General features: G+C 40.5%; 1 protein-coding gene across 2 annotated transcripts in view; it reads right to left on the bottom strand.

Annotated features, from left to right (window-relative positions):
• Positions 1-1,274: 1,274 nt before the first annotated feature.
• mmp16a (matrix metallopeptidase 16a (membrane-inserted)) overlaps positions 1,275-18,138 on the bottom strand; it is a 50,386-nt gene continuing 33,522 nt past the window's right edge. For both annotated transcript variants that reach the window (XM_083551460.1, XM_083551461.1), the window contains 5 exons: positions 16,204-16,421; positions 8,793-8,931; positions 5,165-5,315; positions 4,884-4,999; positions 1,275-3,603 (listed from right to left, as the gene is read on the bottom strand). In XM_083551460.1, the coding sequence (XP_083407586.1) occupies positions 3,275-3,603; positions 4,884-4,999; positions 5,165-5,315; positions 8,793-8,931; positions 16,204-16,421 (953 nt within the window). In that variant the 3' untranslated portion in view covers positions 1,275-3,274. The remainder of the gene's footprint in view (positions 3,604-4,883; positions 5,000-5,164; positions 5,316-8,792; positions 8,932-16,203; positions 16,422-18,138) is intronic.

The raw sequence follows: 18,138 nt of genomic DNA, 5'->3' as shown, positions 1-18,138 counted from the left end.
ACATGAACTGAGAATGTCAAATTAAGATAACATAAACTGGCGGGTCTGCAAAATGAATTCTATTATTGAAAATGAATGACACTCTGCCACAGTACAACACGCATATGTAAAGCAAGTAAGCTTGTCTGTTATCCTCAGCATCAATAAACATGAACTAGTTTTTGATCTGATAACCAGGCTGCTTCAAATGAGCGTTTCCTTAAGGACTTCAAGATTATATCTGGTAGCCAAATTCACCGTAAAACACACCAATGTGCAAATATGGAATAGTGTTCAAATAAACTGGATTATTGCTGTTTAGGTCACAGTCAATCAAGTGTAAATCCATACTGAATAAAAATAAAAAAAGAATAAAATGAAATAAAAAAAAGGAGAGAATAGCACCATGAGATAACATTGCCAGTGTAGGTCAAATTAGCACCAATTCTTATGAACTCTACCAAACCATGAACAGGTCAACCCCATTTCAAAAAGCTTATTAACGGCACTGGTTTGGTGCGAGGCAAATACAGTAACACAACAAAGGCATAAGACTGAGTCCTAGTTTATAAACAATAGCCATTTATATGGCACTATATGGAAAAAGAATGTCTTGAGACACCTGACTTTTTCCAGCCATATGTGGTTCTTCCCCAAACTGTTACCACAAAGCTGGAGGAGCACAATTGTCTTTGGATTCTGTTCTGTTTTCCCTTCATTTGAATTGCAGACCCAAACCTATTCCAGCATGACGGAGCCACTGTACATAAAGTGATCTGGGTGAAGATATGGTTTACATGTGTGTTGGAGTGGAAGAGCTTGAGTTGCCTGCTAGTGAGCCCTGACATCAACCATATTGAACACCATTGGAATGAATTGGAACGCTGACTGCACCCCAGGCCTCCTCACTTTACATTAGTACCTGACATAACTAACACCGTTGAGGCTGATGAACACGAATCTACACAAGCACACTCAAAAAATTCTAGTGGACCCTCTTCCCAGAAGAGTGAAGGTTTATATAACAGCAAAATGGGAAACTAAATGTGGAATTTGACGTTCGAAAAGCACTTTTGAATTCTATGGTCAGGTGTTCACAAACTTTTGTCCATGTAGTGCATGTTATTTCTTGTACAGTCACACTTTCAATGCTTTATATTGTCAACTTGTACTGCATTGTATTGCCATTAAGACAGTAATATTTGGACCTTGCTGTTATTTTAATAAAATTAATCAGTTGTCTCTAAATCTTTGGGAAATATGCAGGTGCATTCATGCACACACACACACACACACACACACACACACACACACACACACACACACACACACACACACACACACACACACACACACACACACACACACACACACACACACACACACACACACACAGCAACTGTAAGAAAAGGACATAAAAAAACCTAAGAATGCATCAAAGCAAAAGGCATTTTGGGTAAGAATGAATGAGTAAAAAAAAAAAACTGTAGCACGACAGATAAAACCATCTGCATTTCGCTTCAGAAGTTTAAAAAAGGTGTATATACATTTAATCAAAAAGCATGAAGCCATTCATGTTATACTAATCAATTTATTTTTCTGTCAGGACAGATCCCTCGTCCCATTTGGAATCTTACACATAATTGTCTCATTTGTTCTTCAACAAATATAAAAGAAGACATCAGCATGATACAGACCCATATTCAAACAATGCTTGCCAAAGAGCAACATGTTTGTCAGTTTCTGTCAGTTAGAATGAATTAGTAACAAATCAAGATTTTTTCTTTATGACCAGTATCAGCCAAAAAAAAAAAGAATTCCTGATGACTGCTCAGCTCTTTTGCGTACCACTTGTACCTTGAGGTTCAGACCATTCTTTTTGTTGTTGTTATTTAATGTACCAAGAATATAAGAAAACAAATAAAAAGACAATTGCAAGCAAGGTACTGTATATTTAGGAGTTTCAGATCAAGTCCTTTCAATGCAATAGGCTGAGTTCAAGTTGCATGCCATGAGGCGTTTTAACAGTTCTGGGTCCATTCAGATTAATTTTTTTTTTTTTTACCATGACCATGTGATTTATTTCTTTTCTTTCATCTTCTGCAGTCAGGCAGAGGACACAAACATGGACATGAATGCTCGTATGCACAAGCAGTGTCCTGAGATGCTCTTGTCCATGTGCAGTGTGCCAAGGCTTTGGGATTTCAATGTCACCCACCAGAACAAGGCAGTCCAGAAGAGTGTTGACATACTCTCTGCTGACTGCAAGTTCCTTTCAGAGAAGCTCTCCTGGCTCTGTTGCAGGGCAGGTAAACAGGAACAAACAAGTTATTCTCTAAAGCACTATCTGATTGATACACTGTCTGAGCTCATCAGATAGTAGCAGTAACATATTAGCTGATGTAGTGACTAGAAACCTTCCCTCTGATCCCACCAACATTTTTCACTTCAAGTGCACTACTGCTCGCTCCTCAACCGCTGACTTGGCAGAACCACGCAGTGGCAAACTTGGTTAACGAAAAGATGGACAAAGGTAGCAACACAATAGACACCACCCACTGGCTTGCTGACAAAGCAAAGCACAAAAAAAAGACCCAGCAAGAAAAAACATGATCTACAATTAAGGCTGTTAAAAATATTGCAGAATATTTTGGCCCCTGTTTTTTGAGACAGACTGCCAGAACAGTCATGAGTTACCGACTTCTTATCGCTGTGTTTTTTGGTTTGGACTCGTGTTTTTTTTGTTTTTTGTTTTTTTGTTTCAGGAGTGCTTAAAGGGAATTGTAAATATGTCTGGTTCAAAGTACTATTAAGGATCAAAGCAAAAGAAAAGTTTTAAAAATAAAACGAAAAGGTAAGCGTTTAGGATGTATTTGTTTAATTCAAGTAACTTTTAGGATGAGCAATATTCCGCTTTTCTTTTTTTTCTTTCTATCAAACGTGCAGTTGGGAGTAAAACCTAGGGCTATAGCAATCAGCTTTTTCCCCACTTAAAACAGTTAAGACCTGATTTGACGCAGGACGTCGCAATGCACCATGGGAGTCTGATCTGAAACCCTCCCTGGTCCTAAAGCAGGTGCACTGAGCTGCAGGGAAAGGGAATGGGAGTAAGGATGATGCACCCTTCCTCTCCTGGAGGGAGTAGATTTAGGCAAAGGCCCTCTCTGCTCCTCAGAGAAATGGAGCAAGACAGAGGGAGATCAGGGCCATACACAGGTTTAAGGTGGGCTTTGCCACCATGGCATCTGCCAGGGGGGAATTGGAGTAAAGGGGTGGGCCTGGGCAGGGCTCTGTCTCACACCCACTCCTGCATGGAGCGCTTGCAGTACAGTATGTGGCGTGGCGTGCCCTTTCTTTTGAACTGAAAGATGGTGTAGATCAGCACCAGAAGACACAGTGCCAGGATGCAGGGGATGACAATGGCAATGGCTTTCACTGTGCTGGCCTCGTTGTCCAGCTTGATGACGATGTCCACGTCCTCGGTGGGGATGTGTTCAGGATCGATGGGTGTCAGATCACAGCCCATGAAGTCCTTGAGGATGGAGCGAGGGTAGCCGGGCTCCACCCGCAGCCTCTGGTTGTTAAACTTCCAGTATTCTTTATCTTTGTAGAAGTATGTGAAACCTGCAAAACATTCAAAGACACTGTCATGTCAAGGTGAAGTCTATCTTTCATAGATGATTTGTTAACCATAGCAATTTGTCGGCATTACGTTCTGAGCCACACACGCATGCAATGTGATAAGATTTTGGTTTGTCCTCTGGATAACTTTAGCCTAGTAGCCTATATTCCCAGGACTGTCGTGTGTGGAGAAATGAGATTGCTTCTCTAGCTCCCTGGTGGATAAAGTAAATGTAAGCTTGTGACATCCTCAGCAGGACAATCTGGCTGCATGTATCTTTTCTCTCCACATGCATTATTCATCCAAGTTCTCCAGGAAAAGAGAGGAAAACAGTGCAGGAGCCACTGGAGTCCTGCTGATATAGGAGTGTGTGAGGCAGGTGGAAATCACTGTAGCAGTGGAGTGAGGTGAAGGAGAGCAGATTCCCTAAAATATTCAACCGGAGATATCAGACTAGCTCAGCTTAACTGTGAATGAGGATGAGGACAGGAGGGAGAAAACATAGGAGTAGAAAAAAAAAAAAATTATTCCAATACACTATGAATGTCCATACTTCCATACATGTCTGTAAACTAGTGCCTTTGAAGTATACATTTTAGATGAGTAACTATTACTGGTGAAATGGTTCTGCATGTTTAATTTGAAATAAGAATTTTAAGAAGTTAAGATTAAAACACAAGAAATAAGACTGCTAAAGAACACTACATTCACTGAACCACTGTCTCCTGAAAGCTCATACTGTTGGTATAGCTGAGAAAAATAGTTGCTCTCACTATCAAAGCCTTTTGCTGGCTACCAATAATGGCTTATAATTAGGGTCGATTTTGTGTTCCCTGTGGCATCCGGGTGATATGCAGGACCAGTAGTTGAATTAAAGCCAGTGATTGCATTGAAAGTGTGCTCAACCAAATGATTTCCTTGGAATATCGATTCACCCTTCACGCTTAGATGAATGCTGGAGCTATTGTGCAGATCTGGCAGGCAAAGATGAGGACAGATGGCATGCATGTGGCTCTCAAAACTGTACACCTCGAGAAATAAGCTCGGCCAATGAAAATCATAACGCCCACCCTCAAGAGCCAATAAGTAGAAGTTAAAAAAAGGAGAACAAAATCTCTCTCCTGTGGTTCCTCTAAGCTGTGCAGTTAGATAGAATGAAAGCAGGACAGCATAGGCAAGTCTATACCCTGTGTTGAACACTGGCAAAAACTTAAAAGAGACACTATAGTAGGTTGTTGGCTAAATATATTTTGCAGCAATTAGTGACGGGAACAGACTGTACCATTAGCTTTGTCTACGAAGGCACCCTGAGGAGAATCTGGAACACCTTTCCACACGGCAATGGACTTCGGGTATCCGGGATCCATGGTCCGCATATCCTCATTGTATCTCCAATATCTGTATGGAAACAATTAGTGCACGGAAATGTGGTCAAAGACAAAGCCACAAACAAATTGTAGATTAAGATCTTAGACACACACACACACACACACACACACACACACACACACACACACACACACACACACACACACACACACACACACACACACACACACACACCTGTCTCCTTTGAAGAAGTAAGTCTTGGCTACATCCTCCCACCAGACGGCAGTCTCAATACTTTGTGCTGGCATTCCGTTCCCAAACATGGAGATGTCCTTTGGGTAGCCAGGCTGGAGTACAGTGTCCTTGAACACCCAAAACTGCTTTGCTAAACAAGTTAAAGGCAAAGATAAATACCAGTATGTTTGACTGCTAGTAATGCATGTAGAACTGGGAAGGCAATAATTTTGTTAAATGAGAGTGTTTCATTTCCAATTAAGCAGTGGACAGGACCGGCTTGATTTACAATTATGTACGATCATCTGAACAATTCCATCCTTACACACTATAATGTGTTCAAATCAATGTTCAGTTTAATGGTTTATTTTGTATGTCCTGCTATTATAGTAAATCTTTATTTTATTTTATTTTTATCATCAGCAAACCGGTGAAGCACAACACTGGCAAACTGCTGACACCCTGAGGTTTCTGATATAAAATCTTTTCTATTTACATTATATTGTGATAAACTTTTCATTTTGTTCAAGACCTTTTATTTCACATCTCAGGCATCACTGTTTTGCTTCGCTTTAATTGCAATCAATTCACCCTGTCCAAGTTATATTACAGTAACCTTCCGTTTATACACATTATAACATGCACTTAATATCAGGGGGTCTAAAGAAATTTCTCTATTACTGTAACACTGAGAGTCACTAACACATTAAAATTTTAGCAATGAAGGGCTTTTTCCTAAATCTGTATGGCCTTAAGCCTACCATTGTCCTTGCAGCATGGAGAATCATCAGTGCTGGCTTATCACAGTAAAAACTGGCAAATAAGAACAGGCACTGGCATATATATGTTGTGAGTGCTGCAGCATAGACAGGGTCTATACTATTTCCTCTGAAACAGGAAATGCCTATTATTTCACCTGAGGGCTTTCTCAAGCTCCTCTTGGCAGGGTCAACTTTGCTTTGCCAAAAAGCCTGGAAGCCAGACATAGGCCAGACAGAGGGTTGGGGCCTCTCTAGCTCTGTGCATGTGTCTATATGTGTGTATGTGTGTGTGTGTGTGTGTTTGCCCACGTGCGTGTATATGTTTATGTGCATATTTAGCTCTTTTTGATGACCAAAAATGGCCAAATGTCCTCATAACTTTCCAGACCTCAAAACGTTTGCAGATTTTTATTAGAATAACTTACAGTGCCATTGTGTGTGTGTTTGTGTGTATTTATAGGTCATAAAAGCCAAGGAAGTACAGCTCAAGACTGTTCATTATTATAGAGATCATACTGTGGATTAGGATTTTTACACTGTTTCACATTTAGTGGGAGGTCTTTTTATCTCTGATAATCCATTCTTTAAAAAAGTACCATATCTTTCAAGCTACCATCAATACATTTCTTAGACCATGCCAGAGTGCAGACCTTTAAGGGAAATAACAGAAAGACATTCAAACAAAGAGCCTGTACTAAATGACTAGCTTTAGCCATGCTCTAGTTGGCAGGATGCTGTCACGCTAAATGGATGGATTATGGCTCAGACGTCAAGGGAGGTCAAGAACAGCACATGTGAAAAGGCTGGGTGCTGATAAAGTGTCAATGTGGGAAGCAGGAAGCAGAGGGGAAAGTTTGGAATACATCTTAGCTTATCTTAAAAGTAGAACTCCATATTTACAATTAATTAAATTTGGGTAAAGTGCCAAAACCGCTCTCTAGCAGTTTCATATGCAGCAATGAACACAAGCAGTGATTTCTTATACCAATAAATATCCAGAAATAAAGGGCTTGGAAATGTATTGAGAATAAATACCATTTTTGAGCAAGAAAACATTTAGAATTTTGGCATTAACAAAAATCAATACTAGAAGCCCAAGTTTGTAATTAACTAAGCCACTGAAAAAAAGAAATCAATTTTGACTCCAATTAAACTTAATACTTTCATGCATTGTGAATATAAGGATTATATCTGGACACAAAAAGTAAGCAAAATACAGATTTAACTCTGACTACTCAAACCAACATCAGACAACATCTGGGACATTTTAGGTAGATGCTAGATTTTCATTGGGAGTGACGAGGATGGACAGGATTGGAAACAAATTTTTTAGAGGGACTGCGCAGGCTTTGAAGACGAGTTGAAAGAGGCACAACTGAGATAGTTTGGACATGTGCAGAGGAGGGACATGGGGTAAATCTGACAATTTGAGAAAAAGAATTATGAGTATGGAGCTGCCAGGCAGGAGGAAAAGAGGAAAGCCAAGGAGGAGGTTTATGGATGTGGTGAGGGAAGACATGCAGGTGGTTGTTTTGAAAGAGGCAGATGTAGAGGAGAGTGTGATATGGAGACGTATGATCCGCTGTGGCGCCCCCTAACAAGAACAGTCGAAAGAACAAGAAGCAATAGAAGTGGAAATACAGACATATTCAACACCCTGAACTCTTCCCAATACATGACATCACTGTGTGTAATGTTACTGCCCCTATTTACAATTGTGACTACTGTATTCAACGGTGTAAACAACTTTCTTCATAAAAACAAGAAATAGTGAGAATCTTGTCTGTGATTCGGCGATATCAAGATACATTTCCGATACAAGACACAAGAAACAGCCAGACCTTATCTTATCGTATCTAAACTACCAAAGCAGTTAATAGATGATAGATGTTTGGGCATTTGTGTATGACTGTGTGCTTGTGTGTAGAACACAGCTGTATAATAAATAAATAAATAAATAAATAAATAGATGACTGGATGACTGGATGTCTGAGACTTCTGCTCTCAAGATGAAAGGAGCTCATTAACAGAAACTCATCAGCTGTAGTGGCAAATTGCAAACCAAATGAGATCATTCTGCCTGCCGCTGCATCCTCAACCTTCAATTTGTGATGTGGGAGCTACTTCTAGCCTGTGACTAGCAGGGGACAGCATTCAACTGGAGCATGTGGGTAAGTAAAAAAATATTACATCTGATGATAAAACAAACAAAACTGATTCTAGAAGTCTGTGACCAAGCACCGTTAGTTTGTTTTTCAAATACATAGACTGAAGTAAAAATAATAATAATTATTATATTTAGTATATAGTATTATTATATATATATTAAATATGAATTACATATTATAGTTTCTTCCTTCTTTCCTCCAATCACATTTTTTTTCTCTTTTCTGCATTTACTTATATTCTATTCATATTCACAATTGTTTTTTTTTTTTTTTTTTTTTGCAAAAACAGACCATTTCCTTTAGGAAATACACAAAAAATATTTGGAGATTAGGAACAAATAAATTGCAAATGTAAAGATGAAAGATTAGCACATTCAACAAAGCAAAGTAAAGATGCAAAGCAGTTTGTGGCACGCAATTGCACACACTTATGCACCAAACAACAGGCTTTATAGTCATAGATTAGGGGTCAAATTGCTTCAGTTACAGCCATTCAGATGTGCTATAGATAAGGTCCTTTGCTTCAATTTCCTTTCCTGTAAGGCATTGTATTTTCGGCAGCTCTTGTTCCAAAGCAAATGAGGTTACCGCTCATCATAACACTACTCTTTCCACTACTGCTAGCCTGATTGCTGCTATTAAACTGAGAACCCCACCATGCAATCATGTGCTCTTTGGACATCTAGCTTCTGTTCTTACCTTTAAAAAAAACAAACTTGCCCTCGCTGTTCTCATAGACGGCGTCTATCCTGGCTGGCAGACCCCTCCAGAAGACGTTGATGAGCATGGGATAACCTGGCATTACCGTGTTGTCTCTGACTCTCCAAAACCAGTGATCCTAAAAGAGAGATACAATGTAATGCAGTCAAACAGGACTGTCTATCAAGAAAATGAAGACAGTAAAAGCATTGCTGACGTACAGTACATTAAAAGGGATTCTGCACAACACAGAACAAAATTAGTGAGTTTGCATCACAGTGATGTTTTTCTTGAGTCCCCAGACCATCTCATTAACACTCAAGACTGCTGTGCGGAGCCAGGGATGTGAACATTCTCCCAGTGGTTCCCCTTCCGCTGGAGTTTCATCTTGTCTGCCCTCATTAGAGCACAGCTGCTCTCTAAAATGAGCAGGGAGCCCATGTGACACTCATCATCACTTCCATTATAGGTGGGAGGTTGTCACTTAACACCCATCATTCCTGATAAACACATCGAAATAAGAGACCAAGATGAGATGAAATGAGAGGTTGTTGGTTTTTTTACGCTGGGACTCATCCATGCCCCTGTTGACGAGTTAGGAGCTGTGACAGCTTTGAGATGATGCTGTCAGTGCTTATTGATATGCTGTGTTGGATGACACTGTCCTTGCAATGTGAGCCAAGTGGTTGCCAAACAAGTAGTATACAATGTCACAGTGTATCGTTTTCTTTACATTAAATCTTAATGGGCTTGGCACTGACCTGCAGGTGAATCCCCCTTCTGTTAATATTACACATAACTGTCAGAAGTCTTAGTGCTTAACGATTACATAAAATGCACTTTGAACCACAATAACACATATACTAAGGACACTTGGAAATTGCTTAACATCTAGCAGGCAGCAATAAACTAACGTTTGGCATTTCAGGGCAAACTTAACAAGGCAGACTGTACAGACAAGCGGAAGTTGGTTTTTAACTTGCCGAAGTCTTTTGTCACCTTTTATTCCTTTTTTAAGTAAGAAAATAGGATTTAAATGAACACATACAAAAATATGTTTTTACTTGATCCTACACCAATGAGTGAAAAGCTTCTTTAATGGTGTTCTTTGTCATCAAGTCTTTCCGTAACCTTAAGATATGAGGTGTGAGCCAAGACTCACAGGAAGGGCACTGAGCTGGAGAAGCCATTACGGCTCAGATATACGCCGCACCCTCGGGCTCACTTCAGGGAGCCACGGCGCTGGAATACAGTATACACTATAATAGAGCTCACTGCCAGTCTTGGTCCAAAAAGTAAATCTATAATCTGTATGCGAAAGCTGTTACTATTAAACTATTGGAAGAAGCAGAGAAAAGAGAAAGAGGGAGAGAAACCTCGTCTTGCAACAGCAACCCCACGCCCATCACTGAACTCTCAACTCTTTTACTTGCACGCACAATGTACACAATGCTCTCCAGTGATACGTGTCCTCTGGTGCAGCTGTTGGACAGAAAACCCCTCCTAGCCCCCAGTGCGCCTCAAAAGCACTGATTGATTTCAGTTGTTCGGCGTTTTCTCTCACATGACACGCCGGGGTAATTGAAAACAGATCAAACTGTGAAATCAGACCCATTTTCTTTCTTTCCTGTCTGTAAAAAGAAAATGTAGTGCCTCCCCTTCTCCATCCCTCGAAGAACTGAGCCAGACCGTGATGAGAACAAATTCAACTGGCACTCGGTAATCAGGCACCCACAGTAACAACACTAACCTTTTCACAAAGCGGCAGCCTTTTCTGGAAACACAATACAAATCATTTCATTATTCCTTTGTTTAGAGCACCCTGGCTGCAATTCCCCAGTCAGCGGCTTTATAATCTGTCCCACAAATTCAGAGGAACGGAGAACCAGGGCCTGTCCACCACAATAAAAAGGGTTGTAGTTTATGTGCGAGCACACAAAGATAGGGTTTGGAGACGGAGTGAGAGACAGAATGAAATACAAAGACAGAAAGGCACAAACAGACTAAAACACAGACAAATGGGCAGACACCACTCTTCTAAGGGTTTTCTCCAGTGCTGTTTATCTGTGTTCATACACAATTGAAGCATGCATACTGATTGTATATTAAAGCAATGAGTCATTTGTGTCTCTTCTTGTTCTTTTTTTTTTTTTTGCCTTTTGAAGTTTAATGTCCACTAGTTGTGATGCTTATGGACTTGTAGTGTCAAGCTGTAATAAGAAACGATAGTAGCCGAGACTTAACTGCGTCTAAAGCTACCTAGGCAAAAATAGCACATCCTTTGGATATGATTGAGAAAATCGTAAACGATTGCTGGTTTGCTTGGCAGTGTTGAAATCGCAGCTTCACGTCACAAACTTTAATCAGAAATTTAATGATCGTCTGCTCTGTTGCTTGCGAGAGTGGTTTGTAGCAAAAAAGCTATAAAGCACAAAGAACAAAGGAGAAGCAATGTCAGACCTGCAGAAGCACCTGCTAGCTTGGTCAAATCTCTTCCCATAGTAAGCTCCAGCCTGAACAGAAAACATAAAAGACCAAAGCAGTGCATGGTACCAGCAAGGGCTGAGAGATAGAGAGAGCCCTGTGCAGAGATAAGCCTTGCTTATCCAACAGCACAAAAACAAGAAACAGGTAGACTTTCAGCACTGGAGTGCAAAAGAAGATCTTTCAGCGCATGCCTCCGCTACATCAAACAACATACTCCCAGCACAATGCCACACTTATACACTTCAAATACACACTTCCAAGCAGGAGCCAAGAAGAGTGAACTGGGTGACGCACGTATTGGAGACATACCAATGTAAACAGGTTCTGTTTGATTCTGGAAAATGACCATACAACAACTGTAAAAAGAGAATACAGGAACTACATGAGGAATCTGTTTAATTTAAAATCTGCTTGTGAATCAAGTACTACATGTGGCATGCGCCGCCAAAAAGCTAGTGTCACCCTCCAGAAAAAACAACAACAAAAAAAAAAAAAAAACAGCTTTGATGTCCGTCTATATGGGGCATTTTGGAGATGAGGCCTGCAAGCCCTAAAGCAAAGAGCAGGGGGTACTGTGTGTGGGTGTGTGCTCACGAAGAAGTAACTCTGTGCATGGTAATCACATACAGTGAGGAAAATAAGTATTTGAACACCCTGCTATTTTGCAAGTTCTCCCACTTAGAAATCATGGAGGGGTCTGAAATTGTCATCGTAGGTGCATGTCCACTGTGAGAGACATAATCTAAAAAAAAAAATCCAGAAATCACAATATATGATTTTTTGACTATTTATTTGTATGATACAGCTGCAAATAAGTATTTGAACACCTGTCTATCAGCTAGAATTCTGACCCTCAAAGACCTGTTAGTCTGCCTTTAAAATGTCCACCTCCACTACATTTATTATCCTAAATTAGATGGACCTGTTTGAGGTCGTTAGCTGCATAAAGACACCTGTCCACCCCATACAATCAGTAAGAATCCAACTACTAACATGGCCAAGACCAAAGAGCTGTCCAAAGACACTAGAGACAAAATTGTACGCCTCCACAAGGCTGGAAAGGGCTACAGGGAAATTGCCAAGCAGCTTGGTGAAAAAAGGTCCACTGTTGGAGCAATCATTAGAAAATGGAAGAAGCTAAACATGACTGTCAATCCCCCTCGGACTGGGGCTCCATGCAAGATCTCACTTCGTGGGGTCTCAATGATCCTAAGGAAGGTGAGAAATAAGCCCAGAACTACACGGGAGGAGCTGGTCATTGACCTGAAAAGAGCTGGGACCACCGTTTCCAAGGTTACTGTTGGTAATACACTAAGACGTCATGGTTTAAAATCATTCATGGCACGGAAGGTTCCCCTGCTTAAACCAGCACATGTCCAGGCACGTCTTAAGTTTGCCAATGACCATTTGGATGATCCAGAGGAGTCATGGGAGAAAGTCATGTGGTCAGATGAGACCAAAATAGAACTTTTGGGTCATAATTCCACTAAACGTGTTTGGAGGAAGAAGAATGATGAGTACCATCCCAAGAACACCATCCCTACTGTGAAGCATGGGGGTGGTAGCATCATGCTTTGGGGGGGTTTTTCTGCACATGGGACAGGGCGACTGCACTGTATTAAAGAGAGGATGACCGGGGCCATGTATTACGAGATTTTGGGAAACAACCTCCTTCCCTCAGTTAGAGCATTGAAGATGGGTCGAGGCTGGGTCTTCCAACATGACAATGACCCGAAGCACACAGCCAGGATAACCAAGGAGTGGCTCTGTAAGAAGCATATCAAGGTTCTGGCGTGGCCTAGCCAGTCTCCAGACATAAACCCAATAGAGAATCTTTGGGGGGAGCTCAAACTCCGTGTTTCTCAGCGACAGGCCAGAAACCTGACTGATCTAGAGAAGATCTGTGTGGAGGAGTGGGCCAAAATCCCTCCTGCAGTGTGTGCACACCTGGTGAAAAACTACAGGAAATGTTTGACCTCTGTAATTGCAAACAAAGGCTACTGTACCAAATATTAACATTGACTTTCTCAGGTGTTCAAATACTTATTTGCAGCTGTATCATACAAATAAATAGTTTAAAAATCATATATTTTGATTTCTGGATTTTTTTTTTTAGATTATGTCTCTCACAGTGGACATGCACCTACGATGACAATTTCAGACCCCTCCATGATTTCTAAGTGGGAGAACTTGCAAAATAGCAGGGTGTTCAAATACTTATTTTCCTCACTGTAAGCCAGATGTATGCCTGTAGGATCTCTTCCTCTTGGCTGATCGAAAGGATCATATGTCTGCAACTTGCTGACAAAGAATTTAAAAAGAGAAAACAGCGTGAGGGAGAGCTTTGACATGGATGGATTCGAACGCCATGTGGATGCTGCGTTTGCCAAAAAGTCGTTTTGCTTTTTAAGTTTTACTGCGTGTACATCTGAGACTGCAAAGGAAAGCGGACATAATTTTGTCCACGTGCCACAACTGTACTGTTACATGAATCAATAAATAATTCTGCTATATGTTATTAGAGTGCACGAAATAAATAACCTATACAGAAAATGCACTTCATTAGAACCATTGTGTTTAAATTTCACAGCTACATACGAGAGCCTATTTCGAGAGTGTGGATATAAAACATCTGCTTGTGATGACAAACTTGGAAGTTTTGAAAAGGCTACGGTTAAAACTACTCCACTCTTCAGCACTGAGCAAAATACAGAGTCAACAAAGAGCGAGGAGTCTTTCAACACTTCTGCATAGCTCAACCATCTCATACTCCACGCTTCTGAAGAAAGCCTCAAGAGGAAGGGCCCTCATCTTTAATTAATGTCCCACATCTCGGGTTCACAGTGAATCAATTAATTTCTTTCTGTGGAAGGCGGAAGAGAGAGAGAGAGAGAGAGAGAGAGAGATGAATTTTATTTCAGCATACAGTGTGGAGCAAAAACTGGGGCTTGTAAAGCCGTGATGAAGTGTGTCTTTCTCTTTTCTTCGTCTCTCTCCCTCTCTTTCTCTGTCACTTTGGGCTTGTGGTGCTTCGACTGTCAATTTGCGTATGTGTGTGCGCACGTGTGTTATTGGGACTTCTGCATAGGGGGCGATTGATTCATAAGATTGATGAGCAAGCGACAGCAGATCTCTGTCTCTCCTGCTGCTCGCCAAATGAGGCTAATATAATTCTTCAATCTCTGCCTCGCTGAGTTTGTACTGTTAAATTCCGACTTAATGAGCGAAGTCAATTACCAACACTGCTGGCCCTTAACACAAGCAACAACACTCCCCGTCTCAAAAAGGGACTAAGTTTGTAAAGAAGATTTTGTAGTTAACACACATGACCAACCATGTGGCACAGTTCTATACTATACACGATTATATAAACATATACAATATTACAAGCATTTGCATAATAAATGTAATCCTGAATTTCAGTGATAGAAAGATGCATACAATGTTTACATTTCAGCTGTTTTAACAAATATAGATTGTTATATTTTGGGCTTATTCAGAAACCAGATTAGTCTGAGCAACACAATTACAGCTGAAGACGATTAAAGAGCACTGCAGTTTGACAAAACTGATGGCACTTCCTCTGACTAGCTGAAAGAGCAAACTAAAACTTCTCAATGTAAAATCAACCATGAGCTATAACCTGTAGTCGATTTCTCAATGTGGACCATGTTTCACTCAAAATGTACTCGGAGCAGTCTTCGGTGTGGGCTGTGAAAATGTCTCTCCATAAGTAGTTACAATTCCTGGCTTTCCCTTTCCTGCATCTTGAAATCTTATGATACGAATCAGCCTAAGGGGCTGCAGGCAGGAAGAAGGCGATACCATGTCTGTGTTGAGATTCAAATGTGTGTTGATATGCAGACCAGCTTCATTGCCTGGAGTTTTATTTCCATGCATCACCGGAATGCATCAGGACACCATCCACAGGAACCAGCGCCGATTTATAAATCCAAAAACTGAAAGTCTAAACCTTTTGCACCTAATTTGCCCCCAACTGCTGAATGCAAAGCATCAAGTGTTCTAATGATAAATCATTCACATATTAATGAGAAACTGCTTTTTATACCATCTGAGGTGCTCCAAAGACAAGTTTAGAAAAAAGCAAAAGCAAAAAAAAAATAATAATAAAAATAAAATAAAATATAACCTTGACCTGTTTATCAGAGTGCTCATTCGAAAATATATATTTTTGCTCGTACCTCAGTGCTACACAAATTCTATATATAACCCTAGTAATAATTTAGTGAGGAGAAAACAGGATATCTTTGTGTGGACTTAAAGGGGGTTTACAGGTTTCTAGGACCTTGTGAGCTGACTCACAGAACAGGAAACCTCAGAATGGCTCCAGGGCTTACACTCTCTTCAGCAGTTTGTAGGACAAAGATGATCTGGGGCATTGCTTAGCATGACATATTTGTGTCATTTGAACAGAGTTCTTCTGATTGCTGATTGGTAGGTTTAATAAATGGCAGACAGAGAGTAAAGCCCTTATTACTGTGCTGCTATAGGGGGCTGGAAAAAAGTGGTAGATTCAGTTGGTCAGGAGAAAAGACACTCCTTTCATGGATTACTGATATTTAACTCACCAGGAGGAAACCGAACACGTGGAACACATGTGAAACACACTGCTCTCACACATGCCGCTGTAACATTAACTGATCTGGGCTGTATTCAGCAGGAGTATGACTGTGTATATACTGTGTGCCATTTAGTTATAGCTTAGTAGTGTTTATAATCTAGGAAAAGAAAAGCGCTTTCATAAGGGAAGACCCTGAGAGGACCTGCTGCCCCATACAGTAAAGAAAAAAAAATGAATAGTCTAACAGTTGAATCTTAAAGGACAAGCTCCTTATTATAAGCTGAAGGACATTTTTTGCTGAATTCGCCCTGTATGAATTCCAAGTAACGTGTATTGAAATACCTTAAACACAAACATCTCTCGGCGAAGGATGGCGAGTGTGTTAAAGTCTCCGTCACAGATGTTGGGTTTGCCGTTGGGATGACTGGGTTTGTCCCCTGTGGGTAAACGTGGCGGTCGTGTCTGACGGTCATGTTTGCGTGGGTCTGAGGGGGGGTAAGAGCGTGGAGGGGGGGCAGTTGGTAAGGGTTTTGTAGGCTGAGGGATCTTGTCTGGGGGCCCTGAAAAAAAAAAAAAATAAATAAAAGAAGAAATGATGCATTAGAAAGATCTTACTAAGTTCAATTCTTTTTTACAAGTTATATGAAAACCAACTTCCACATGTTATCCTAACTGTTTTATCGAATATATTTCAGTGTACTCCTTTCAACTGTGCTTTTAGCTAGAACAATTACACTAAAGGTAGAGCAAAATGTGAGTGATTCGAAATGTTAATAATTCGGTAGATAATAATACCTATTAAACTAAAACCTTTTTGTCTTGAGGAAAACTGCAATAAGGTGGAAATGGTGGGTGAGTAAAATCATGATCTCGCAGCATTGGTTTGGAGGTAAGATCAGACGATTAGAGGGCTAGTTACACCTTTGGTTTTCCCAGTGTAAAGTCTGATCAGCAGGGGGGGGAGGGGGGGTATGGGGGTTGATCTCATTCATTGACTGAAATAATCAAAATGAAGGGTAGGTTAGAGGAGAAATCCCTGGCTAAATAATACCAGAGAGTAAGCAGGCGGGGGGGGAGAGAGAGAGAGAGAGAGAGAGAGAGAGAGAGAGAGAGAGAGAGAGAGAGAGAGAGAGTGTTAAGGAAAAAGAGTGAAAACTAGTGAGCAAAAGCGGAACAAGCTTAAAATATCTCTTGTATAAATAAGAATGGATGGGATGGAGTTCACAAACTTCTGAAAACTTACCAAAGAGTTACTAAATTACAAACCTCAACAGGTCATTTCATGAATGGCTATACTGTTGCTAGTAGTAGGTCCTAAATATTGCCACTTTCTGTGGAGTCACGTGGTTTAATAAATCTAATAACTGTAAAGTCAAACCAACTAATACACAAGATGGCAAAAGGTTAGTGGATACATGACTGATACACTTATGTGCTTGTTGAGCCTCGCAATCTAGATTCGCCATTTGCTGTTATATTAACCTCCAATCTTCTTTGAAGGCTTTTCACTAGGTGTGTAATGAGGAGACCTGACATGCTGTCTGTTTATTCGAAAGGTGTTCATTTGAGTAGAGGTCAGGGGTCTGTGCAGGTCATTTGAGTTCTTTCTTGTCAAAGCATGTTGGTCCTGGATCTCGCTTTGTGCACAATAAGACATAGGGACATTGTCATGCCTGTAGTTACAGTACTGGGAAATTGTATTGCTACAGCAGACAAATGCACTGTATACTTCTAACTTTGTGGCAACACTTTGGGTAAGACCAACATATGGTCAAAATGATCAGGTGTATAAGTCACTTAAAATACATTTACTGTGATGAACAGTCTGTGTTGGACCAACAGGTGCACTAATGTGTGTATGCTGATTTAAGCTTAACTCAAGACTCAGGCTGTTGATGTACTAATTAAGCTCATTTCATGTCAGTTCAATTTTATTTTATGTCACAGTAATAACTATACAACTGGGATGCTATGCATTGGTGAAAACGCTGCATCCTGAGTCCCACCCTTACACCCATTGGCAATCAGTAAATCATTTATTGTTATCTACATAAATCAAACTCCATGATGTAACTTGTATGTCTGCTCTGCTTCCTGTTGCTGTAATCTCCAATGGAAAATGGTCTGGTGTGAATTCATTTTGCGTATCTGTCTTGTACATGCTCCACAAGCTGTTTGTGGCTATTATCTTACACCCTAATCTTTTGCGTCAGACTTCATCCTGTGTGTATGGACTTGTGCGCCTCTCCATAGAAGAAAGGCTAAAAAGGAAATGGG

This window comes from Silurus aristotelis, assembly GCF_946808225.1.
Source record: "Silurus aristotelis genome assembly, chromosome: 1".
Lineage (NCBI taxonomy): Eukaryota > Metazoa > Chordata > Actinopteri > Siluriformes > Siluridae > Silurus > Silurus aristotelis.
The sequence above is the reverse complement of the archived record's forward strand: the minus strand, read 5'-3'. Positions and strand labels throughout refer to the sequence as shown.